Source organism: Salmo salar, chromosome 24 (assembly GCF_965601325.2).
Source record: "Salmo salar chromosome 24, fSalSal1, whole genome shotgun sequence".
Lineage (NCBI taxonomy): Eukaryota > Metazoa > Chordata > Actinopteri > Salmoniformes > Salmonidae > Salmo > Salmo salar.
In genome coordinates, this window is record NC_138314.1 from 8,389,080 (window position 1) to 8,415,063 (window position 25,984).

The 25,984-nt window shown below is 41.8% G+C and overlaps 3 protein-coding genes across 4 annotated transcripts in view; 2 read left to right on the forward strand and 1 right to left on the reverse strand.

Annotated features, from left to right (window-relative positions):
• Positions 1–15: 15 nt before the first annotated feature.
• LOC106585173 (BAG family molecular chaperone regulator 4) lies at positions 16–7,633 on the reverse strand. Its single transcript, XM_014171089.3, has 5 exons — positions 7,357–7,633; positions 5,183–5,305; positions 4,736–4,966; positions 4,373–4,627; positions 16–1,757 (listed from the first exon to the last, which is right to left on the reverse strand). The coding sequence occupies exons 1-5, from the start codon at positions 7,483–7,485 to the stop codon at positions 1,284–1,286; spliced, it is 1,212 nt and encodes a 403-aa protein (XP_014026564.1). The 5' UTR covers positions 7,486–7,633; the 3' UTR covers positions 16–1,283.
• A 7,660-nt stretch (positions 7,634–15,293) lies between these two features.
• LOC106585172 (U6 snRNA-associated Sm-like protein LSm1) lies at positions 15,294–17,056 on the forward strand. 2 transcript variants are annotated; one of them, XM_014171087.3, is made up of 4 exons: positions 15,294–15,555; positions 15,781–15,849; positions 16,024–16,139; positions 16,473–17,056. In XM_014171087.3, the coding sequence occupies exons 1-4, from the start codon at positions 15,510–15,512 to the stop codon at positions 16,641–16,643; spliced, it is 402 nt and encodes a 133-aa protein (XP_014026562.1). In that variant the 5' UTR covers positions 15,294–15,509; the 3' UTR covers positions 16,644–17,056. The 2 variants fall into 2 exon arrangements, with proteins under 2 accessions (XP_014026562.1, XP_014026563.1); XM_014171088.3 differs by lacking the exon at positions 15,781–15,849 and having other exon boundaries at positions 15,366–15,555.
• Positions 17,057–22,515: 5,459 nt separating this feature from the next.
• The window catches only part of LOC106585171 (G protein-coupled receptor kinase 5), a 70,671-nt gene continuing 67,202 nt past the window's right edge, over positions 22,516–25,984 (forward strand). Inside the window, exon 1 of the mRNA XM_014171085.3 lies at positions 22,516–22,984. Coding sequence (XP_014026560.1) covers positions 22,933–22,984 — 52 coding nt within the window. The 5' untranslated portion in view covers positions 22,516–22,932. The remainder of the gene's footprint in view (positions 22,985–25,984) is intronic.

Sequence of the window (25,984 nt, forward strand, 5' to 3'; positions counted from 1 at the left end):
CTAATATGACAAACATAACATTTTGTTCCATGCAAAGCTTTAGACATCGTTTATTTTTTTTAAGATTTGAAAAAGCACCTGCCGATATTATGGCACTTGTGATTTAGAAGAACCGATCACAGTCTGGGAAATAGTTGATCCAACCTCCTCTTCCAATAGTTTGATAATGCATCCTTCATTCCTTCCCCCCTCCCTCAAATAGTCACTGGTCCGAGACTGGATTGGTCAAACTATGTGGTAGAATGTTCAGAGATTACTCCGAAGGAAGGACTGGGACAGAGTCAGTTTTCCTTTTCATCCTTCTAAAATCTGATCCTAGATCCGCACTTACAGACTGTCTACCACCAGTCAATGGAAATAGCATTGTGAAGAAGTTGTAGACCAACTAGTAAACAGTACATACCAGGGTTGGGATCAATTCCATCTATTCAGAATGTGAATTGAAACTTGCGCAATATTTTTATTGAGCAACTTCTCAATTAATTAAGTGGATTTCAATACATTTCTTAAAATCGACCGCATTGAAAAGCAATTGACCATACCTTTGTATATCCTGAAGTGTCAAATAAACAGAATACATTACCCAGTACCGATTTGGAAGGCTGTGTGTGTGTGTGTGTGTGTGTGTGAATGCACCATTTGCATTCTGCTTGCTATGACAAGTGGGTGACAATGTTGGGGTGAGTGACAAAGGGGAAATCTCATGGCAGTGCCATTGGTTCGCATCATCTAAGAAAACATGGTGAATGGAACACTCATGGTAGACGTGGCCTTTAACCACAGACCTAGGATCAGATCAGCCTACCCCAAATCCTAACCGAAAACTTATCTGACCCTGTACCAGTGATTAAGGGGTAATGTCTACCTACTTCGAAAGGAACATGGTGACACTACATTGCACGGGCATAAGTATGACATAAGACGCTTTAAGCAGTCATGGACACTAATGGTCGGGTTATGAAAACTAACCCAACAACACCATAACTTGATATGTACAACCATTCAATTTTCCATCATGACTACTTTGAAATGGCATCTTATATATGTTGTGACCACACCTGCATAAAGTATCCCAAGTTGGCTTGATTCCAAACCAAACCCTTTTTGACAATCAGCCCATCTAAACCTTTCCGATCCGGGAGGTGTAGTCAACAAACAAGGACTCCAATGAATTCTAAGGGACCGGTTTAAATCTGAAATAAGGCCCACAACCTGACTGTGGAAGATTCAAATGTCACAAGAAAAGAACAGTAAGACCCGTCCATATACATAACTGGTTCAGTTCAGAAGGCCTTTTTCTCCAGCCGGTCCAGTATGGCCTGGATCCTCTGCACAGCCTCCTTCCGGGCCTGCCTTACCACTTCCTGTCCCTGAGTCTCCACTGAGTCCAACACCAGCAGCTCCTTAGTAAGCAGTTCCTCTAGGTACCTGTAACTCTTGTCCGATTTTTTACCCACAAACTCGTCCACATCCTCATGGAGCAAAAGCACCCGGGCCATGACCTGCTGGACTTTAGCCAGGCTAGGGTTGTCGATCAGTCCCTGGGGCTGGGCTGGAGCTGGGATTGGGGGTGGAAGCTCACCCTGGGAAGGCTTTGGCTCCTGCGCCCCTCCTCGCCCTGGTTTATTGTACATCTGGGGAGGTGAGCTGAAGTCGACAGGCTTGCCATTGGTGGGGTTAGGGGAGTGGGCCAGTCTGGGTTTGGATCCCACCTGTGGGGCATGCTGGTGCTGGTGGGGTCCTGGGTAGTGCTGGTCCTGAGGAAGTAAAAAAAGATAGTCTTAGACCAAGGGTGGGCAAACAAACTTGTTGGCTTGAGGGCCACATGATTTTGAAATTCAATTTGTTCCTCAAAATACATGTGCAGGTTAGAAAGAGGGAAGTTATTTGAAAATACACTACTAAAAGTATGTGGACACCTGCTCGTCAAACATCTCATTCCAAAATCATGGGCATTGATATGGAGTTGGTCCCCCTTTTACTGCTATAAAAGCCTCCCCTCTTCTGGGAAGGCTTTCCACTAGATGCTGGAACATTGCTGCAGGGACTTGCTTCCATTCAGCCACAAGAGCATTCGTGAGGTTGGGTACTGATTTTGGGCGATTAGGCCTAGTTTATTTAACTAGGCAAGTCAGTTAAGAACAATTTCTTATTTACAATGATGGCCTACACTGGCCAAACCAGGACGACGCTGAGCCAATTGTGCACCTTCCTATGGGACTCCCAATCATGGCCGGTTGTGATAGAGCCTGGATTCAAAGCAGGGTGTCTGTAGTGACGCCTTTAGCACTGACATGCAGTACCTTAAACCGCTGCGCCACTCGGGAGCCCAAATGTGGTGGTTCCACTGGGGACAAGTTAAGTTCTTCCACAACGATCGACAAACCATTTCTGTATGGACCTCGGTGCATTGTCGTGCTTTAATTGGCACTATGCATTGGGGCAGGTAGCGTTCTCCTGGCATCCGTCAAACCCAGAATCATCACTTCAGAGAACGCGTTTCCACTGCTCCAGAAGTGCAATGGTGGCGAGCTTTACCCCACTCCAGTCGACGCCTTGTATTGCACATGGTGATCTTAGGCTTGTTTGTGGCTGCTCAGCTACGGAAACCCATTACATGAAGCTCCCGACGAACAGTTCTTGTGCTGACGGTAGTGAGTGTTGCAACCGAGGACAGACGAGTTTTACATGCTACGCATTTCAACACTCGGCGGTCCAGTTCTGTGAGCTTGTGTGGCCTACCACGTCGCGGCTGAGCCGTTGTCACTCCTAGACGTTTCCACTTCACAATAACAGCACTTACACTTGACCGGGGCATCTCTAGCACGGCAGAAATTTGATGAACTGACTTGTTGGAAAGGTGGCATCGTATGACGGTGCCACGTTGAAAGTCACTGAGCTCTTCAGTAAGGCCATTCTCCTGTTTGTTTGTCTATGGAGATTGCATGGCTGTGTGCTTGATTTTATACACCTGTCAGCAACGGAAGTGGCTGAAATAACAGAATCCACTCATTTGAAAGGGTGTCCACATACTTTTGTATATATAGGACGATTATAATTTCTATCTACACTGAACTAAAATATAAAAACGCATGTAAAGTGTTGGCCCATGTTTCATGAGCAGAAATAAAAGATCCCCGAAATGTTCCGTAGGCAAAAAAAATGTATTCTTACAAATTGAGCACAAATTTGTTTCTATCCCTGTTAGTCAGCATTTTTCCTTTTCCAAGATAATCCAGCCACCTGACAGATGTGGCATATCAAGTAGCTGATTAAACAACATGACCATTACACAGGTGCACCTTGTGCTGTGGACAATGAAATGTGCAGTTGTCACAACACAATGCCACAGATGTCTCAAGTTGAGAGAGCGTGCAATTTGCATGCTGACTGCAGGAATAACCACCAGCGCTGTTGCCAGAGACTTAAATGTTCATTTCTCAGGGCCTCCCGGGTGGTGCAGTGGTCTAAGGCACTGCATCGCAGTGCTGGCTGTGCCACCAGAGATTCTGGGTTCGAGTCCAGGAGTTGCAGCGATGAGACAAGACTAACTACTACCAATTGGATACCAAGAAATTGGGGAGAAAAAGGGGGTAAAAAAAAAGAAAATCTATTTCTCTACCATAAGCCGCTTCCAATGTCATTTTAGAAAATTTGCCATTAAGTCCAACCGGCCTCACAACCGCACACCACTTGTATGGTGTTGTGTGGGCAAGCGGTTTGCTGATGTTAACGTTGTGAACACAGTGCCCCATGGTGGCGGTGGGGTTAGGCATAAGCTACAGACAACGAACACAATTGCATTTTATCGACAGCAATTTCAATGGACAAAAATACTGTGACGAGATCCCGAGGCCCATTTTTCTTTAATGCATCTGTAACCAACAGATGAATATCTGTTTTCCCAGTTATGTGAAATCCATAGATTAGGGCCTTATGAATTTATTTCAAATTGACCGATTTCCTCATATGAACCATAACTCAGTAAAATCTATGAAATTGCTGCGTGTTGCGTTTATATTTTTGTTCAGTATATTTTTTTAGACATTAAAATGTGTCCTGGAGTGTTTAAAAAAAATCCAAAATAATAATTGTAAAATCTGCTAGCGGGTCTGATGTGGCCTGCGTGCCGTAGTTTGCCCACCTGTCTTAGTCAACTAGTGTATAATGAATATGTTACTAAGATTCAGACCCAAAACAGCTACGGTACCAGAGGAAGGATTGAGCTTTTATCTGACATATCCCCTTTTCTTCCAAGAAGTAAATTAGGCCCACTTGGATTTTATTTTAGAAACAATATGTGCAAATAAAGGAGATGAGACAAAAAGCCACTTTAGGTCATTGAGATGCATCCTTTGTGTTCCACATGTACCTTGGCTTCATAGGGGGGTGGGGCTCCAGTGCCTGTCCCTGGCCAGGCTGGGGGTTGTTGGGGGCAGACAGGGGTCCCATAGTGGCTGTCTGGCTGCCACTGCTGGTGTGAGGGCCCATACCCACCTGAGTGGGCCCAAGCCTCAGCCTGCGGCCTATGGTGAATGGCCTGTCCAGTGGGGTATGGGGGGTTTGGGGGCAACGCAGGACCACCTTCCCCATAGTGCGAGTAAGACCCAGGAAGATAGCCAGAGGCCTAAATAACAAGATCAAGGTATAAAATAGAAAACAAGGTCCATTATACCCAACTGCCTTTACATCAGACACCATTAAACACTGCCCTGTACTGGTTGAATGAACTTACCCCTTGACAGTGAGGTCCAGGATAGTGGTGGTGCTGAGAGTGTGGTTGTCCTGACCCCCCTGTGCTCTGCTCTGGTCCTGGGCAGCCCTGGCTAGGGTACTGGCCTGGGGCCTGCCTGAGAGGCATCTGGTCTGCACAGTAGAATGGGTTGGATGGGTGGAAAGAACTTGCTGGATACTGGCCTGGACCAGGGTTATAGACACTGTGGCCATTTGGATATGCTTGCATTGCCTGGACAGGGAGCGAGGGAGAGAGAGAGAGTGTGTGTGCGTACATCCGTAAGTGTGTGAAAGTGCGTGCCAGACTACCGGTCTGTGAAATTGTGTGCGTGACAAAGTGTCACGGAAGGCTGAGAGCACTTTAGTCTAGAGATAAGGAATTCATTCCCATATATAGCCTTGGATTTAGAGGGCCTTTGCTATGACATAACATGAGGCTGTACTGTACCTGTGGGTTGTAAGGTGGCTGCACGTCAGATCCTGAAGGATATGCATTTGCATAGTGCCCTGCTGTGGAATGTGACTGGGGGTACCAGTAGTTTGAGGAATAACCAGGGTATTGGGAAGCGTCCTGTAGGCATATAAGGAGAGATTTATTTACCTGGCCTCCAAATCAGCACGGTGTGAACTAGTCATATTGACCTGAGTAAACAGTAACCCTAGACTTGTTTGACCAAAGTATCCAATAGTCAAATGCAGCAAGACTGACAGTGATCAAATGTAAAAACATTTCCTACCGTATTAAATCATAGCTAGCTAGCAGCAACAGCCATCATACACCATTAGCTAGTTGTGTTAAGAGCACCGACTTGCTGATCATCAAATACAACACTGAGCATAGAGCTCACCAGCTTGTAGACCTAAAAAACACCCATTCCTATAGCAAAATTAAATGGGGAAAGAACAGGGTTTTGGAATAAACGCTGAAGGTCTGAGGATAACACAGGCTTATAAAAGTGTTGTTCTATAAGATAATATCTGTCAGTTAACATGACTTTTATGAATTATGAAGCTTTTATGTGCTTTGTGTTTTTTTTATTATATAACTGCTTCAAAATTCACAAAAAGTGAGGTTAGCTGATGAAGATTCTCATAGTACAAAACGTATAAGATCTACGTCTGTGTTTCCCACACACCTTATTTTTGCCGTTTATCCCAAAAACCCTACAAAAACTAAATTTTCCCTTAGGCTTTGTTCAAAACCATGGCAGACTTGGTGCCTACAAAATGAAGCCATTACTATTGCTCTCTATTCTCATCGGAAACGTCACCGATGGTCTATTGTGGCATTCAAAACAACTGGGAACTAGAAAAAAAATGAGCTATGAATGGGAAAAATATTTTGAACTGTCATCCAACTGGGAATTCCAAACAGGAAACTCGGGCATCTTTCTAGCGCTTTTAAAAACAAAAACAAAAATTCTAGGTTTAAAAAATATAATTATTAACAATAAATCAATACAGGAAGTACATGTGGGAACACGTATATATAAATAATATAAGGACAATTGGGCTAGGGGGTACAATATCACATTACACAAGGACCTTATTAAGGGCCATACACTTATAGTTCTAACAGCTTTTTGTTAGTATAGTATTTAATTGTCTTAAAATAGTTCCATTTCTTTTTGTAAGGTAAGAAAATGTGTTTTGTTTGTAAATTTACATTTGTGAATATGAAATTTGGCCATAAGAATAATGAAATTAATTAGTTTCTGCTTATTTCTATTGTAGGTAAATAATCCAAGCAGTACATCTCCACAATAGTGTAAAATCTTCATAAATGTGTTCAATTATAAATCTACTGATGTCTTGCCACAGTTTCCTTACATGAATACAATGCCAAAAAAGATGCAACACCGTTTCTGGGTGGTCATTACAAAAATGTACAATTTGAGTTATTGTTTTCCTTAAACTTCTTCATATAGTGGTTGGCAGGATAATATTTATGAACCATTTTAAAGGAAACTTCGTTAAATTTTGTTAAGTAGGTATGTGTGTGTGGCAACATCCAAACTTTTTCCAACAGATATTATCAATAAATCCGTTCCAATAAGGCATGACATAAGGTATAGATACAACATACTGCTTTAACAAGGTTGTATCGCTCTGTTGTTGAATGGACCAAAAGAGGCATCTTTCCACAACTCCTTTTGCGACCTGAATATGACTGACGTCATGATTTGACCTCGTTTTTTCCCTCAAGTTCCTAGTTGTCTTGAAAGCCCCATAAAAAAGTAATGTTAGGATCCTTTGGTATTGGGCTATTAGTTATAGATACCTAGTTAGCTATGTATTGTAGTCTCAACGGTTTGTCTAGCTAGGCTATTTATCATATACTACAAACGAGATAGCTAGCTAGAAAATCTGCATGTCAAATATAGCTAAGCAAGCTAGCTAGCAATATAGCAAATCTTACTAACTAGCTAGATTGGACTGACTGAAGACGGCTAGCTAGATAACGTTAGCTGGCTAGAACGTAGGCTAGCTAACTAGCTTGAGCTAATGACGTTAAACTTACACAGTACAAGACAACGCTTGTTTACTGACATTAAACTGTGTGTTCTAAGATGAGTAACATAAGTACGTGTTGATATGAATTAGCTACACAATGTGACTTACCATAGCGTTACTCCAGTTCCCGTTATTATTTTCTGAGTTGTAATTTGAAGGCCAGGCGGATTTGGGATTCGACTGCATTTGATGATGCATAACCCAAGCAGCGTCCCCAGCACTCCTGTCGTTTGCCATACAAATAATCGTGATACAATTAACTGTCAAATAGGATAGATCTGACTGATATTGGGGACAAAATTGCCTTATTGAAACGCTCCAGTTAATGCATTGATCATGGACAGCAAAGTATGGAAACGTTTGAATGACATGTCTTTTATGCTTTGCCCCTTTAATTTTTCGCCCCTCCCTCTTCCTTTTTCACCACGTGCGTCAGTAGAATAGGTCGTTATCAATAAAACGTCACAATACCGTGCAGAGCGTTCGATTTGCCTGCTAGGTGATAGTTCCGCTAAAACCAATGACAACTGCTTACACTTTTCAAACTATTGTTAAATAAATTATAACTATATGGTTGTAATATCATCACCCCTTGAAGAGCATAGTCAGAACTAAACATCTACGATTATTTCATGCAAAACAATTGTTTATATTTAGCTCTATCATAGTTATACCACAGAGTTTCTAAACACAGACCACAACGTCGCAAGACTTTCGGGAACGCTTGCGAAACAGACCAGGCAGGGGTTTAGAAGTCAATGAGAGAAGTGAAAAATTATTCCTTTAATTGTTGTTAATTTTCTCGAAATCTAAAGACACAAACTAGATTCGAGACAATTTCTTAAGTAGTTGAACGTGTTATTACTCCAATCTCGTGAAAGTGAGAAACTGACATGTTTTTATTTTCCTCAAAAACAACTTTATGTTGAAGGAGTGCCTTTTGATTTTGACTGTCTGCACATGCGCAGTTCGGCGCGAGGCGACCGTTTGACCCGATTACGTGTTTCTACGCATGAATTTAGTTAGACAAAGTCTCCATGACATCGCCAATCTTTAACATCCTAATGTTGAGATGGAATTGTCAATCAGTAAAGCAGAAGCCAATGGATTAATAAGAACAGTGGTTAAAAATAAGTGGCAAGAGTTGTGGAACAGGGAGTGTAAGGGAAGACACCTGTATAAAATCCAGGAAAAGGTGAGGGTGGGGAGGTCCTCAGGCCGAGAGAGAAGGGAGGAAAGCGTAGTCACAAGGCTGAGACACACAAGGCTAAGTAGCGCATTGAAAGTGGTGGGGAAACATCCGACTTCACTGTCTCTGGGGCACAGTCCAGTTGCTGGCGATGATGCAACTTAAAGTTGGTTGCCAACCGCCATATAAAATCCACAGAAGAAGAATGACATCGCCTACAAGTGTGATCCGGGATTTCTGTTGGAGAAGCAGTTTTAGCGTATCTTCATACTGTACTGTCTTTGGTTAATACAGCAAGTAGCTTTTCATGATCAGTAAACATAAACACTACATAAAGAGAGACCCAAGGCAACAACAAAGCAAGGCAGCAACACATGACAATACAGCATGGTAGCAGCACAACATGGTTAAAACATTGGGCACAGACAACAGCACAAAGGGCAAGAAGGTAGAGACAACAATACATCACGCAAAGCAGCCACAACTGTCAGTAAGAGTGTCCATGATTTAGTCTTTGAATGAAGAGATTGAGATAAAACTGTCCAGTTTGAGTGTTGCAGCTCGTTCCAGTCGCTAGCTGCAGCGAACTGAAAAGAGGAGCGACCCAGGGATGTGTGTGCTTTGGGGATCTTTAACAGAATGTGACTGGCAGAACGGGTGTTGTATGTGGAGGATGAGGGCTACATTACACAACACGTGGAAATCGTAAATTCAACAATGAGTGGTTTGGAAGGAATCAGTGGCTAACTGCAAGCATTACAAAGCAATCATTAGCCTGCTATTCAGTGTAGCGCTGTGTGGTCCCAAGTCTAAGGTTAAGGGTATCTTTTCCTTGTTTAAAATGATAAACATTCAGCATTGGCCATGTTGTCAATGAAGCATGCTTTGTGTTGCGATCAAAACAGCTTAACTGCAAAATCTGACTTTAGTTTGTTCAAGACAACTGGGAAGATACGTTTTGAACTTTCATCCAACTCGGAATTGTAAATCGGGAACTCGGGTCTCTATGTAGAGCTTCGACCTGAAGGTCACTGACGTCATCATGATTCAACATTTTTTTCCCCCGAGTTCCCAGTTGTCTTGAAAGCACCATAAATCCAGAGAATAACAGTCTTTGATGAAAAATGTGCCCATGAAGGACCGCGTGCCACTTTCCTGTTAAAGTGAGCACAGCACAAAAGGTTAGTCCAAAAATGTCTTGTATGCTGTTGCATAAATGTTGTGTAGTAAGCTGTTAGTAGCCCATGTGACTCACCCTAATAATTTGGTCTATTTTCACCTCTTAATTTTGCTGACTGTTTTTTATTTATTTCACCTTTATTTAACCAGGTAGGCTAGTTGAGAACAAGTTCTCATTTGCAACTGCGACCTGGCCAAGATAAAGCATAGCAATTTGACACATACAACAACACAGAGTTACACATGGAATAAACAAAACATACAGTCAATAATACAGTAGAACAAAATAAAACAAAAAGTCTATATACAGTGAGTGCAAATGAGGTAAGTTAAGGCAATAAATAGGCCATGGAGGCGAAGTAATTACAATATAGCAATTAAACACTGGAATGGTAGATGTGGAGAAGATGAATGTGCAAGTAGAGATACTGGGGTGCAAAGGAGCAAGATAAATAAATAAATGCAGTATGGGGATGAGGTAGGTTGATAGATGGGCTGTTTACAGATGGGCTATGTACAGGTGCAGTGATCTGTGAACTGCTCTGACAGCTGGTGCTTAAAGCTAGTGAGGGAGATATGTGTCTCCAGCTTCAGAGATTTTTGCAGTTCGTTCCAGTCATTGGCAGCAGAGAACTGGAAGGAAAGACGACCAAAGGAGGAATTGGCTTTGGGGGTAACCAGTGAGATATACCTGCTGGAGCGTGTGCTACGAGTGGGTGCTGCTATGGTGACCAGTGAGCTGAGATAAGGCGGGACTTTACCTAGCAGAGACTTGTAGATAACCTGTAGCCAGTGGGTTTGGCGACGAGTATGAAGTGAGGGCCAACCAACGAGAGCGTACAGGTTGCAATGGTGGGTAGTGTATGGGGCTCTGGCACCCCAATGGTGGAACAAGCTCCCTCACGACGCCAGGACAGCGGAGTCCATCACCACCTTCCGGAGACACCTGAAACCCCACCTCTTTAAGGAATACCTGGGATAGGATAAAGTAATCCTTCTAACCCCCCCCCCCCCCAAAAAAAAAAATAATCTAGATGTACTATTGTAAAGTGGTTGTTCCACTGGATATCATAAGGTGAATGCACCAATTTGTAAGTCGCTCTGGATAAGAGTGTCTGATAAATGACGTAAATGTAAATGTAATGAGGGGTGGTTGTTTGGTCGCAGACCCATTACGGATGCAGGCAATGAGGCAGTGATTGCTGAGATCTTGATTGAAAACAGCAGAGGTGTATTTGGAGGGCGAGTTAGTTAGGATGACATCTATGAGGGTGCCCGTGTTTATGGATTTGGGGTTGTACCTGGTAGGTTCATTGATAATTTGTGTGAGATTGAGGACATCAAGCTTAGATTGTAGGATGGCCGGGGTGTTAAGCATGTCCCAGTTTAGGTCACCTAGTAGCACGAGATCAGAAGATAGATGGGGGGCAATCAATTCACATATGGTATCGAGGGCACAGCTGGGGGCAGAGGGAGGTCTATAGCAAGCGGCAACATTGAGAGACTTGTTTCTGGAAAGGTGAATTTTTAGAAGTAGAAGCTCGAATTGTTTGGGTACAGACTTGGATAGTAAAACAGAACTCTGCAGGCTATCTTTGCAGTAGATTGCAACACTGCCCTCTTTGGCAGTTCTATCTTGGCGGAAAATGTTATAGTTAGTTCTGACTTGGTGGTGCACATGTAGCCTATAACCTGAGAAATGTTATCATAGAATATTGTAAGAGTTTTCATTGTCTGCATATATGCCCCCTTTATTTATCCTATGGTGCTGACTTGGTGTACAAGGATAACGCCGTGAGAATGGCCCATGTTCTGAATTCTGTTGCTGCACATTTCAAAAGTGCTGAACAAATAGTTATGTTGACTACGTCCGTCCTAGCTCGCTCATTAATGTCTTTATCGAAATTACGTATTGACGCTTATCCACTTGTCATCCACTTATGCCATAGTTTGTACATCTCAATTGTCAGTAGAAACCACATTTGTTTAAGCAAGCCAGCCATATCAGCTATGTTTTTTTAAAGGCAGTAAATAAGGCTGAATGAGCTGTTTTGCTGCCAGACAAGGCTCCGCTGATGGCCAGGTGTAGCAGTGGTATAGTGCAATTATTGTATTGTTTAGTGTTCTGTTGTGTAGTGGCTTTGCTGGCATGCATCCCACATGTTTTTTTGTTGCCCCACCAAGATTTACATGCTAAAATCGCCACTGTATACCCCTATTTCATAAAAAAAAAATCCCCACCCCATTCCAAGTCTGCACTTTCAGCTGATTGTTTCCTTCCAAATCCGAAATGTTAATAACTTGGTCACTGTCCAAATATTTATGGACCTGACTGTATGTATGTATGTATGTATGTATGTATGTATGTATGTATGTATGTATGTATGTATGTGTACAGTACCAGTAAAAACAAATAAATAAATATATATATATATATATATATTTATTTATTTATTTGTTTTTACTGGTACTGTACACATACATACATACATACATACATACATACATACATACAGTCAGGTCCATAAATATTAAATATAATATATATATATATAGTGCCAGTCAAAAGTTTGGGCACACCTACTCATTCAAGGGTTTTTCTTTATTTGTACATTGTAGAATAATAGTGAAGACATCAAAACTATGAAATAACACGTGGAATCATGTAGAAACCAAGAAAGTGTTAAACAAATCAAAATATATTTTGTTATATTTCAGATTCTTCAAAGTATCCACCCATTACCTTGATGACAGCTTTGCACACTCTTGGTATTCTCTCAACCAGCTTCATGAGGTAGTCACCTGGAATGCATTTCAATTAACAGGTGTGCCTTGTTCAAAGTTTATTTGTGGAATTTCTTTCCTTAATGCGTTTGAGCCAATGCCAAGAACAGCTCAAGTAGGCAAATAGAAAAGGCAGTCCATTATTGCTTTAAGACACGAAGGTCAGTCAATACGGAAAGTTTCAAAAACGTTTAAAGTTTCTTCAAGTGCAGTCTCAAAAACCATCAAGCGCTATGATGAAACTGGCTCTCATGAGGACCACCACAGGGAAGGAAGACCCAGAGTTACCTCTGCTGCAGAGGATAAGTTAATCAGAGTTACCAACCTCAAAAATTGCAGCCCAAATAAATGCTTCACGGAGTTCAAGTAACAGACACATCTCAACATCAACTGTTCAGAGGAGACCTTCATGGTCGAATTGCTGCAAAGAAACCACTACTAAAGGACACCAATAAAAAGAAGAGACTTGCTTGGGCCAAGAAATATGAGCAGTGGACATTAGACCGGTGTAAATCTTTTCTTTGGTCTGACGAGTCCAAATTTGAGATTTTTAGTTCCAACCGCCGTGTTACAAAGACACGGCGGTTGGAACTAAAAATCTCAAATTTCCCACTGTGAAGCATGGAGGTGTGGGGGTGCTTTGCTTGAACACTGTCTGACCTATTTAGAATTCAAGGCACAGTTAACCAGCATGGCGACCACAGCATTCTGCAGCGATACGCCATCCCCTCTGGTTTGCGCTTAGTGGGACTATCATTTGTTTTTCAACAGGACAATGACCCAACACACCTCCAGGCTGTGTAAGGGCTATATGACCAAGAAAGAGAGTGATGGAGTGCTGCATCAGATGACCTGGCCTCCACAATCACCCAACCTCAACGCAATTGAGATGGTTTGGGATGAGTTGCACCACAGAGTGAGGGAAAAGCAGCCAACAAGTGCTCAGCATATCTGGGAACTCCTTCAAGACAGTTGGAAAAGCATTCCAGGTGAAGCTGGTTGAGAGTGCCAAGAGTGTGCAAAGCTATCATCAAGGCAAAGGGTGGCTACTTTGAAGAATCTAAAATGTAAAATATATTAACACTTTTTTACCACTTTTTTTTGGTTACTACATGATTCCATCTGTGTTATTTCATAGTTTTGATGTCTTCGCTATTATTGTACAATGTGGAAAATAGTAAAAAATTAAGAAAAATCCTTGAATGAGTAGGTGTGTCCAAACTTTTTACTGTACTGTATGTGTGTGATGGAATGTATAGACATTAGGGATAGTATGTGGACAGAAAATATAGTACATCTGAAGAATACATGTATAGTACATGTACAGCAATAGTTGAATAGAATGTACTTGACTAGAATACAGTATATACATATTAAATGAGTAACACCGTATGTAAAAAAGTATTAACGTGACCAGTGTTCCAGGTCTATCTATGTACATAGGGCAGCAGCCTCTAAGGTTCAGGGATGAGTAACCGGGAGGTAGCCGGCTAGTGACAGTGACACAGTTTTTTTTCCACCGACACCACACATTGCTTTGTCCAATGTCCTCCTGCACACTTCTTACATCTTAGAATCTCCCTCCTACACACTACTGCATTATGAGCTTAGCATCAGAAACACTGAAGTGGGTTTGGCACAAAAGCTCTCACTGGATAATTGACACATCCTATCATTACTTTACCAGGTAAAGACTCTGCTTCAAAAGGACAGACAATGTCTTTTCAGTTTCACCACGCTCTCCACTGGGTCTGCGTTTCACCAAGCGGCGGGCGTCGTAGACACAGGGAATAGCAACAATTGTTTACATTATAAATCTATACAATTTGTGGTAGTTGTTTGAAGGGTCTAATCTTTTTTTGTCTTAAATTAAAGGCCTGCTCATTTAAAATGACATTATTAGGAACATGCAATGTCCTAAATCTAAATCCTTAGTTCCAAACTGCCTCAGGAAACAACATCAGCACAAGAACTGTTCGTCGGGAGCGTCATGAAATTGGTTTCAATAGCTGAGTAGCTGCAAATAAGCATAAGATCACCATGCACAATGCCAAGCGTCGGCTGGAGTGGTGTAAAGCTTGCCGTCATTGGAGTCAGGAGCAGTGGAAACTCGTTCTCTGGAGTGATGAATCACACTTTACCATCTGGCAGCACTACGGATGAATCTGGGTTTGGCAGATGCCAGGAGAATGCTACCTGCACCAATGCATAATGCCAACTGTAAAGTTTGGTTGAGGAGGAATAATGGTTTGGGGTTGTTTTGCATAGTTCGGGTTAGGCCCCTTAGTTCCTGTGAAGGGAAGTCTTAATGCTACAGCATACAATGACATTGTAGACGATTCTGTGCTTCCAACTTTGTGGCAACAGTTTGGGGAAGGCCCTTTCCTGTTTCAGCATGACAATGCCCCCGTGCACAAAGCAAGGTCCGTACAGAAATGGTTTGTCGAGATTGGTGTGGATGAATTTGACTGGCCTGCACAGAGCCCTGACCTCAACCCCATCAAACTCCTTTGGGATGAATTGGAACACTGACTGCGAGCCAGGCCTAATCGCCCAACATCAGTGTCCGATCTCACTAATGCTCTTGTGGCTGAATGGAAGTAAGTCCCCGCAGCAATGTTCCAACATCTAGTGGAAAGCCTTCCCAGAAGAGTGGAGACTATTATAGCAGTCAAGGGGGGACCAACTCCGTATTAATGCCCATGATTTTGGAATTATATGTTTGACGAGCAGATGTCCAGATACACTACATGACAAAAAGTATCTATATTAGATCAGAATAAATATAAGGAAAAAAATCCAATGTTCTTTGCCATTGGTGCTTAAAGGGTTTAATATTTTACAGGAAGTCTTTCCCCGAGCGTGCATTACAGCAAGTGTGCTTCCTGTAGAGAGAATACAGGTTGTTGGAACTTTTCTACTGCTAAATTTGTGGACTTTTGTTTTGAAAATATCGGAAATTCCATGACCCGGAAGTGCTTTTTTTTTGTGTTGCTGAAGAGATGCTTATTAAGGCTCTGGTCTTATTTTGAACGATTCATGGTTTAATACATTTTATACACAGCGATTAACTACAATTTAACCGCAGAGATAGCTACACACGATCACAATGAACTACATGCCAGGGACCGCGAGTCTCATCGATGACATAGACAGTAAGTAGGGATAGCGAATGTTAGGCTGAGTGAAGGCAATAGTGTGAGCAAGTCCGCACTGTTTCCAACGTTCGGAAAACAGCGATGATGATTATCAGATACAGTTATATTGTAAACCTCTTCTTGTAACTATTTATTCATCAAACTCAGTGTTGGGGACAACGATTGGATACTTTGTATCCGCGTGCTGTGGCTCTACTATAAACAGTAATTTTTATCTTGCAGAAAAGCATCTTGTACTTCTTCGCGATGGAAGAACGCTAATTGGGTTTCTTAGAAGCATCGACCAGTTTGGTATGGCAAATAAACCACCTAACAATCCTATAGTAGTTTAAACACACTAGCTCACTTGGCATACTACGTTACTACGTAAGCCATGAAATAATGTGATGTATTCACAAGTAGCTACATTCAGGCAATCAAAGGGGAAATTATATCAACTGCACTATCTCTTAACCTCTCTTTCAGCCAACCTAGTTTTCCATCAAACAGTCGAGCGCATTCATGTGGGCAAGAAGTTTGGGGACATCCCCAGAGGAATCTTCATTGTGAGAGGAGAGAACGTTGTTTTGCTTGGTGAAATAGTAAGTATTCATCCAGGTCACCCTCTTGTTCTTTAAAAGTGATTATTTAGCCTTCCTCGTAGAGTATGCCTACACATAGAAATGTGTTTGTGTTAAAATAGCCTGTTGATTAGACCAGTTAATTGAGTCAATAGCAGTTTTCCAATATGCTCACAAGATTCATTTTGCCTGAAACTTGAGTTGTCACCTCAGTTGCGTGGTTCACACACTGATCACACAGTTGATGATAATCAGTTGCTGGGGTTTACATGTGTGTGCCACTGCGATTGTTCTCCAGCAGGACGTGTGACATGTAGGTTTACAGTACGTTTAATATGGTGTTTCCCTCTTTAGGACATGGATAAGCCGTGTGACACAGTCTTGCAGCAGGTTTCTATAGAGGAGATCCTAGAGGAGCAGCGATTGCAACAGCAAGCCAAGCAGGAGACAGAGAAAGCCAAGGTGACCGCACTGAAGGACAGAGGCCTATCCATCCCCAAGGCAGATAATCTTGATGAATACTGAAGGCACTTCTGTTCTATTTTCCTCCGTTATACTAGACTTCCCAGTTCTATGTTGAATAGGGGATTATTTTGGCGATGGGGAGAAGAATGTGTGGTTTATAGATGAAGCAGCGTCACACTAAATACTGTACGGATTTCATTTTGATAATGGCTCATTGGTTCGAAAGCAAGCAATGATTTAAGTGATGCATTTTTGTTATATTTGATGACTGGCGTAATGCAGGAATTGAGGGTAGACCACAAACTAGATTGTCTGCAAGACTACATTTGATGCGATAAATCAATTAAATATGATTTTCATATCACAAAACGTATAACTTGTCAATAGTACATAACGATGGATTCTTTATGTTTGTGTAAACAGACTTAAACTGTAATGGTAAGATTTGTTTTCCATTAAAGCGTTTATTTTAATACGGAGGTCCACTTTGTAGAAATTGTAACAGGACTCTTGTGTATAACGATAGAACACTGTTCTACTTCATCAAGCACTACAGTTTGGGTTCATTCCTCCAGGCAGCCGTTTTAACACAGATTCCCTGGACGATGTTTACTGTGGCACAGGTTGCAACTGAGCTACGACACTTCCTCACCAGTTGCGTTTCAATTAGCTCAAGTTGTGCCACAGTAAACCTCCTCAGGTGAGTCTGTGGTAAAACAGTGTACATACAGTAAGGGTAGATTTTGTACTTGGAGTTGATATGAAAGTAGACTGTTTAAGGTTCCCACAATCAAGGTTCAATTGACATTGTGTGGGACGTTAGTGTGGGTCAAACAAAAACATCCTAATTGGTTGACAATGGAGCCACCCAATATGCAGGCCGTGGCTATAGGGTGCAGTTGGTGTCTAAAGGGTATGGGAAAACTGAGACATGAACACGGATACAATCATATGACATACATCATTGTCCATTTTTGTCCGTCAAAAATACAACTCATCTCCACTTTATTCGGATGTGTTCAGACTAGTTGCATACTTAAAAAGATGGACAAGTTGTGAATTTTTGGTCAGGAACTCTGTCATTCATCCGGTAACAGAAGACTCCCATTTGAAAAAGAATTGTGTCCATCTGGAATTTTCCTACACAAAATTGTAATGTGGCCATGGCCTAATGCAACACACATTGAAAGTTGGTGATCAACGATGGCCACCGACTGCAGAAAACTGATCTGCTCGAACACGCCCAGTGGTTGAGTTACTTTCAAGCATGTGGCACATTGATTGAATTTGGATCATATTTGGATCCTTTGTTTTCTTTCTGGGTTATTAGGCCTACAGATGTTTTAGTTTTTTATACAATACTGCTCAATAGTTTCTCCTGTTGTGAATGGAAGGGGAAAAAGGAAGGGAGTGGAGGTAATACAAACACTCCCCCTAGTGTCCCAGGTGATGGTGCCAAATTCCCAAAATAACTAATAACTAAACAAAAATATAAACGCATGTAAAGTGTATTTCTCTGAATTGTTCACAAATTTGTTTACATCCCTGTTTGTGAGCATTTCTCCTTTGCCAAGATGGCAAAGTGTTGGTCCCATGTTTCATGAGCTGAAATAAAAGATCCAAGAAATGTTCCATATGCATAAAAAGCGTATTTCTCTGAATTGTTGTGCACAAATTTGTTTATATCCCTGTTTGTGAGCATTTCTCCTTTGCCAAGGTAATCCATCCACCTGACATGCTCATTACACAGGTGCACCTTGTTCTGTGAACAATAAAAGGCCATTCTAAAATGTGCAGTTTTGTCACAACATAATGCCACAGATGTCTCGAGTTTTGAGGGAGTGTGCAATTGGCATATTGACTACAGGAATTTACACCAGAGCTGTTGCCAGAGAATTGAATGTCCATTTCACTACCATAAGCCCCCAGCAACATTGTTTTTGAGAATTTGGCAGTACGTCCACACTGGCCTCACAACCGCAGACCACGTGTAACCATGCCAGCCCAGGACCTCCACATCCAGATTCTTCATCTGCAGGATCGTCTGAGACCAGCCACCGGGTCAGCTGATGAAACTGTAGGTTTGTACAACCCAAGAATTTATGCACAAACTGTCAGGAACCGTCTCAGGGAAGCTCATCTCCTCACAAGGGTCTTGACCTGACTGCAGTTTGGCTTTGTAACGGACTTCAGTGGGCAAATGCTCACCTTGGATGGCCACTGGCACGCTGGAAAAGTGTGCTCTTCATGGATGAATCCGGTTTTGACTGTACTGGGCAGATGGCAGACAGCGTGTATGGTGTCGTGTGGGAGAGCGATTTGTGATGTGACGTTGTGAACAGACTGCCCCATGGTGGGGTTATGGTATGGGCTGGCATAAGCTATGGACAATGAACACAATTGCATTTTATCGATGGCAATTTGAATGCACAGCCATACCATGATGAGATCCTGAGGCCTATTGTAGTGCCTTTCATGCGCCGCCATCACCTCAAGTTTCAGCATGATAATGCATGGACCTATGTCTCAAGGATCTGTACACAATTCCTGGAAGTTGAAAATGTTCCAGTTCTTCCATCGTCTGCATACTCACCAGAAATCAAATTTTATTTGTCACATGCGCCGAATACAAGAGTTGTAGACTTTACCGTGAAATGCTTATTTACAAGCCCTTAACCAACAATGCAGTTCAAGAAATAGAGTTAAGAAAATATTTACTAAATAAAATAAAGTACCACAAGAAATGTACTTAACAAAAACGAGGCTATATACAGGGGGTAACGGTACCGAGTCAATGTGCATGGGTACAGGTGAGTCGAGGTAATTTGTAAAGTGACCATGCATAGATAATAAACAGCGAGTAGCAGCAGTGTAAAAACAAAGGGGGGGTCAATGTAAATAGTCCGGGTGACCATTCGATTAATTGTTCAGCAGTCTTATGGCTTGGAGGTAGAAGCTGTTAAGGAGCCTTTGGGTGATTGGAGTCTTTGAGAATTTTTTTAGGACTTCCTCTGACAACGCCTAGTATATATGTCCTGGATGTCAGGAAGCTTGGCCCCAGTGATGTACTGGGCCGTATGCACTACCCTCTGTAGCGCCTTACATACCAGGCGGTGATGCAACCGGTCAGGATGCTCTCAATGGTGCAGCTGTAGAACTTTTTGAGGATCCATGCCAAATCTTTTCAGACTCCTGAGGGGGAAAAGGTGTTGTCGTGCCCTCTTCACTACTGTCTTGGTGTGTTTGGGCCATGTTAGTTTGTTGGTGATGTGAACACCAAGGAACTTGAAACTCTCGACCCGCTCCACTTCAGCCCCATCGATGTAAATGGGGGCCTGTTCGGCCCTCCTTTTCCCATAGTCCACGATCAGCTCCTTTGTCGTGCTCAGTTTGAGGGAGAGGTTTTTGTCCTGGCACCACACTGCCAGGTCTTTGACCTCCTCCCTATAGGCTGTCTCATTGTTGTCGGCGATCAGACCTACCACTGTTGTGTTGTCAGCAAACTTAATGATGGTGTTGGAGTTGTGCTTGGCCTTGCACTCGTGGGTGAACAGGGAGTACAGGAGGGGACTAAGCACGCACCTACCCTTACCTGCCTACCATTACCACCTGGGGGCGGCCTGTCAGAAAGTCCAGGATCCAGTTGCAGAAGGAGGTGTTTAGTCCCAGGGTCCTTAGCTTAGTGATGAGCTTTGAGGGCACTATGGTGTTTAACGCTGAGCTGTAGTCAATGAACAGCATTCTCACACAGGTGTTCCTTTTGTCCAGGTGGGAAAGGGCAGTGTGGAGTGTAATTGAGATTGCATCATCCGTGGATCTGTTGGGGTGGTATGCAAATTGGAGTGGATCTAGGGTTTCCGGCATGATGGTGTTGATGTGAGCCATGACCAGCCTTTCAAAGCACTTCAATGTCACTCATTGAGCATGTTTGGGATGCTCTGGATTGACGTGTACAACAGCGTGTTCCAGTTCCCGCCAATATCCAGCAACTTCGTACAACCATTGAAGAGTGGGATAACATTCCACAGGCCACAATCAACAGCCTGATCAACTCTATGTTGCGCTGCATGAGGCAAATGGTGGTCACACCAGATACTGACTGGTTTTCTGATCTATGCATATCTGTATTCCCAGCAGTGGTGGAAAAAGTACTAAATCGTCATACTTGAGTAACAGTATAGATAGCTTTAATAGAAAATGACTCAAGTAAAAGTGAGTCACCAAATAAAATACTACTTGAGTAAAAGTCTAAAAGTATTTGGTTTTAAATATACTTAAGTATCAAAAGTAAATGGAATTTCTAAAATGTACTTAAGTATCAAAAGTCAAAGTATTAATTATTTCAGGGGCACACTGAAAGACAAAATTTAGAAACATAGCATTTGTGTTTAGTGAGTCCGTCAGATCAGAGGCAGTAGGGATGACCAGGGATGTTCTCTTGATAAGTGTGTGAATTGGACCATTTTTCTGTCAAAAGGTACTTTTGGGTGTCAGGGAAAATGAATGGAGTAAAAAATACATTATTTTCTTTAGGAATTTAGTTTAGTAAAAGTTGGCAAATATATAAATAGTAATGTACAGATACCCCCAAAAACTACTTCAGTAGTACTTTAGTACTTAAAGTATTTTTAAAGTACTTTACACCACTGATTTCCAGTCATGTGAAATCCATAGATTAGGGCCTACATAATGTATTTCAATTGACTGATTTCCTGATATTATCTGTAACTCAGTAACATCTTTGAAATTGTTGCATTTATATTTTTGTTCAGTGTATATAAACCTATTGTAGACAGGCAGAGCATCACCAATGGTATAAATATAGTCTACTGGTAGGTCTATGAGATCTTGAGATTATACGATTTTGTATTTAATCATTTTTTCATAATTATGTCAATTAAATAGAACTAGGTTAGGTTATCCAAACCATGTCAGATGAAAAAGAGCATATGACAGCCAGACACGCATACTCTATGGTCGTCACTAGCGTCTATACCAAAGAGGAAGAGGCGAAGAGAGGGAAAACTGGGCCCAAAATCTGTCTTCTCCAGCAGGTGACGTTTTTTCCCCTTCACTAATCAAGCGAGGAGTATTGCTATGGAGGTCAATGAGAGAGTTGGAATTTGGTGAACAAAAAATTGAATTGCTTATTTTCTACGTGTGGCTGATTGATCGAATAGACGTTTCGTTATGCTTAGGTTGTTATGAGTGCCCTGATATACGTAGAACATGTGACTTCCTGGCAACTTTGAGAATAAAAACAAATTTATATCGGAGTTGTGCCTGTTGTTCACCCGATATCTGCCCTCTCATTGGCTAGAATGGCCCCACCTGATCTTGACTCCTCCCGACTTCCATTTTTGAAGAAAATTATTTCCAATGTTTGAGCGGCCACTTGAGTATCTGGTCAATATAAAGGATAATACGTATATATAACCACAAAGTAATAAGCCCTGCGCATTTCTACAATTTATCTTCTTAAAATAAGATTTTAAATCAACATTAACCACACTGCAAGCCTTATGCCTAACCCTAACCTTAAATGAAGACAAAAAAACACATTTTTGTTGCAAATTTGACTTTGTGGATATAGAAGTTAGTGGAAACCAATACTCTTAACGTACATACGTCATGGGCCAAATCCGAATGGATGTGTGTGCAACGGGCGGTGGAATGGAATATTGGAACCAATTTGGTGGTTGAAAATTAGCGAACCCCTACTACAAATCACTCAATTTATATAGGCTGTGCGCTTAGCCCCCTGCAAGATATCCAAACGTAACCGAAGTATTGACCAGACACACACGGTAAACTGCTTGAAGCTTCGCCAAACGTGGGGGATATTGATGGCCCAACCAAAAGAAAAAAACAAGCCCATTTTTTTTATTTTTTATTAAGCCTTTGCACCGAGAGGGGGAGCACCTTGATGTTCTAGTACACTTCACCAACTCCCCCCCACTGCTACTGTGCTGTGCTTCAGCCGCTGTTAGGAATGCCTTTCTAAATGATGTAGGTCTGCCGTAGTGTCGGGCTGTATTGATGGCTCAACCGTGATCTATCCTTTGATGGGATTCCGCGCCAAATTACGCACGAAACACAACGGTCTTCGGAATTGGAATGGAAATGCCCTCCCAACGCTGCATTCGGAGCCGACGATATGAACCATGCCTAGTTAATTTTACAAGGCTTTCTCCTTTAGCCAGTGTGTAGACCGTGAACGAGTTTGAAATGTATACATTTTATTCGGATTTGGAATAAAACGAAAAGCAATTCATCCGTGAAGAGCGAGGTGTTGCTGTCGATTTATTTTTTATTTTTTATCTATTCAGCAAATATCAAAGGATTTTAGATGGAACTGGAGAATATTGTGGCCAATACGGTACTGCTAAAAGCAAGAGAAGGTAGGTCTTCAAGCAGCCTAACACAATTACTGGACAATTTTTACGCATAGAAGTGGTTTCGAATTCCATGTGGCGAATGCTACAGTGATGTAATCTACTTTGGCTGAGAACATATTTATACAGATGCTATGCTCTTCAATCGAGCCTATAACATACATCATCACCATCATCATCAATATCAAACAACATGTTTTATTGGTTAATTCTAGGCTTTTAAACCGTATATTAATTCTCCTTATCGCCATTGATTTCCATAGCCTATGTTCAGGCCTAATATCAGTTTGACAGCTCTTACGTTACGGTGTGGGCAAAGGTCTTCCAAATGTAACAAAACATCAAAATCAAATAGTTGACTGCGTGATTTATGATTAGACTATTGAGCAGCAATGAAACTGTAACAATTCAGCATTGCTAGAACTGGGGTCAAACTCTGATCAGATGATAATTTGCTTCAGTTGGCACATTTATGAAGAAATGACTTGATCTGGAATCTAAGTGGCCATGGTGGTCTCCGTGCAGCGAAATGCAGCCTGTTCCAATTCGCGACCCCAAACAACCCTGCGATTGGACACTTAGGTTCTGCCAATTTCATATTTACCGACTGTTTGTTTGCATCTGTGTTCAGCAGGTGGACAGTTTCAGAGTCGGGCTGCTTGTTGTTGACATTCTTTGATCAAACACATACGCCTATACCTTCACTTTAGACTCAACCACTGATCAAACTGCTGAAATTAATGACACTACCTTAGGTTACTAATGAGAATGTTTTGGCTCTTATCTCGTGTTAATGCTGCAAGCTTCCGTCTATCTGAATAAATATTACAGAATCTGACAAGGCTGTGTTGCTCTTACTCAGAGAAGCACACCCACACTGTTGTGCATGGTGTAATGTGGCTATGGGTTCTTTGGGCTGCATTGGGTCACAGACAGAGACTGATGTTTGCAGTCAGTGTACCACTTCTGTACAAGGGTCCTTTGTTGTTTTGAAATGCTGTTTGAAACCATCTTATTACAATGTAAAGAAACACCAGATCACAGATGATTCCAAAGAAAATCAGAGCATCAATCATAATCTCTATAGCACAAATCAAGTATTTGGCAACCAGTCCTCAGGTGATCCAAGAAGATTAAAACCCAGTGGGGAACCGTGAGGAGGCCAAAGGATTAAAATATATATATATATTCTTCAAGGTAGCCACCCTTTGCCTTGATGACAGCTTTGCACACTTGGCAGTCTCTCAACCAGCTTCATAAGGTAGTCACCAGGAATGCATTTCAATTAACAGGTGTGCCTTGTTAAAAGTTAATTTGTGGAAATTCTTTCCTTAATGCATTTGAGCCAATCAGTTGTTATGCCAAGGTAGGGGTGGTATAGATAAGATAGCCCTATTTGGTGAAAGACCAAGGCCATATTATGGCAAGAACAGCTCAAATAAGCAAAGGGAAACGATAGTCCATCATTACTTTAAGACATGAAGGTCAGTCAATGCGGAACATTTCAAGAACTTTGAAAGTTTCTTCAAGTGCAGTCGCAAAAACCATCAAGCGCTATGTTGAAACTGGCTCTCATGAGGACCACCACAGGAAAGGAAGATCCAGAGATACCTCTGCCGCAGAGGATAAATTCAGTAGAGTTACCAGAGTAGGTGAACGGTTAATCTCCACATCTGTGGTTCCCATCGTGAAACATGGAGGAGGTGGTGTGATGGTGTTGGGGTGGTTTGCTGGTGACACTGTCAGTGACTCATTTAGAATTCAAGGCATACGTAACCAGCATGGCTACCACAGCATTCTGCAGCGATACGCCATACAATCTGGTTTGCGCTTAGTGGGTACTGTACATATATATTTATATTTTTTAAATTAAATGTATATTTCATCTTTACAATAATTGTAATGATCTTCTGATTTAATCTCTTCAGTTTGTGTTGGAAAGAGAAGGGTTAATACTGAAGAGAAAAATATATCATCAGGATTTTCTTTGGTGGTCTCTAGGTAGAAAAATCTAGCTAGCTCAGCCAGCCATTGGCTAGGCTTTCAGAAGCTGGACAGAAGGCCTCTTCCATTCAACTGTATTGGAGCAGAATTTGGAGTGACAGTGGTATGACCCAATCACCTTTTTACTTACAATGGGGGGGATAAAAAAATAAATAAAGGTGACGTGTCTAGGCCAGAGCTCTCCAACCCTGTTCCCGGTGAGCTACCTTCCTGTAGGTTTTCACTCCAACCCCAGTTGTAATTTACCTGATTCAAATTATTAGAATAAAATGCGCTAGATTAGAGTTGGAGTGAAAACCAACAGGACGGTAGCTCTCCAGGAACAGGGTTGGAGAGACAAGTAACGACAGAGCACAAGAGAAAATAATCAGTGGCGTAAGCAGTAGTTTTCCCACGCTAACGCTAGTAACGTTAGCTAGCTTGTGTTGTAGTAGTGTGATAATGAAAATGCTAGCTTGTGTTGTAGTACCTAGACAATGGCGATGGCTGCAGCTGTTATCAACTTCAAGGTGGATGTTGTTGCTAATTTGTTAGCTACACCCTTTTCAAGATTAACTTTCAACCTTTCTTTACAAATGATCATCTGGTGAGTGGAACTGTTTAAAAAAAAAAGGTATCCCTTTGAAAATAATGACTGTGAAACATTGTTGCATTTAAACTTTAGATCACTGGTTAGTGTGACGGAAATATGTTTGCAATGGGAAGTAAAATCTGGTTTGTTCATTTCATTTTTTAAATTAAATGGTTGTGCTTTTGTATTGTTATGATTTCATGGGGCCTACTGGAGTGAATGTGCTGCTTATTCTTTATAATTATTTCATGCTCTGTGTGACTGCTGTTACCTGTCTATCAGCCGTGTCTATGTGTTTTACCAAAACTCTCTCCTTCAGCGCCATGGAGTGCACAGGTATTACGGTCACTGTCCTTTCAGCAACATAACCTGTCACCTTCGATGTGACGCTGTTGTTGTTACCAGTAGCGATTTTAGCATGTAAATCTTGG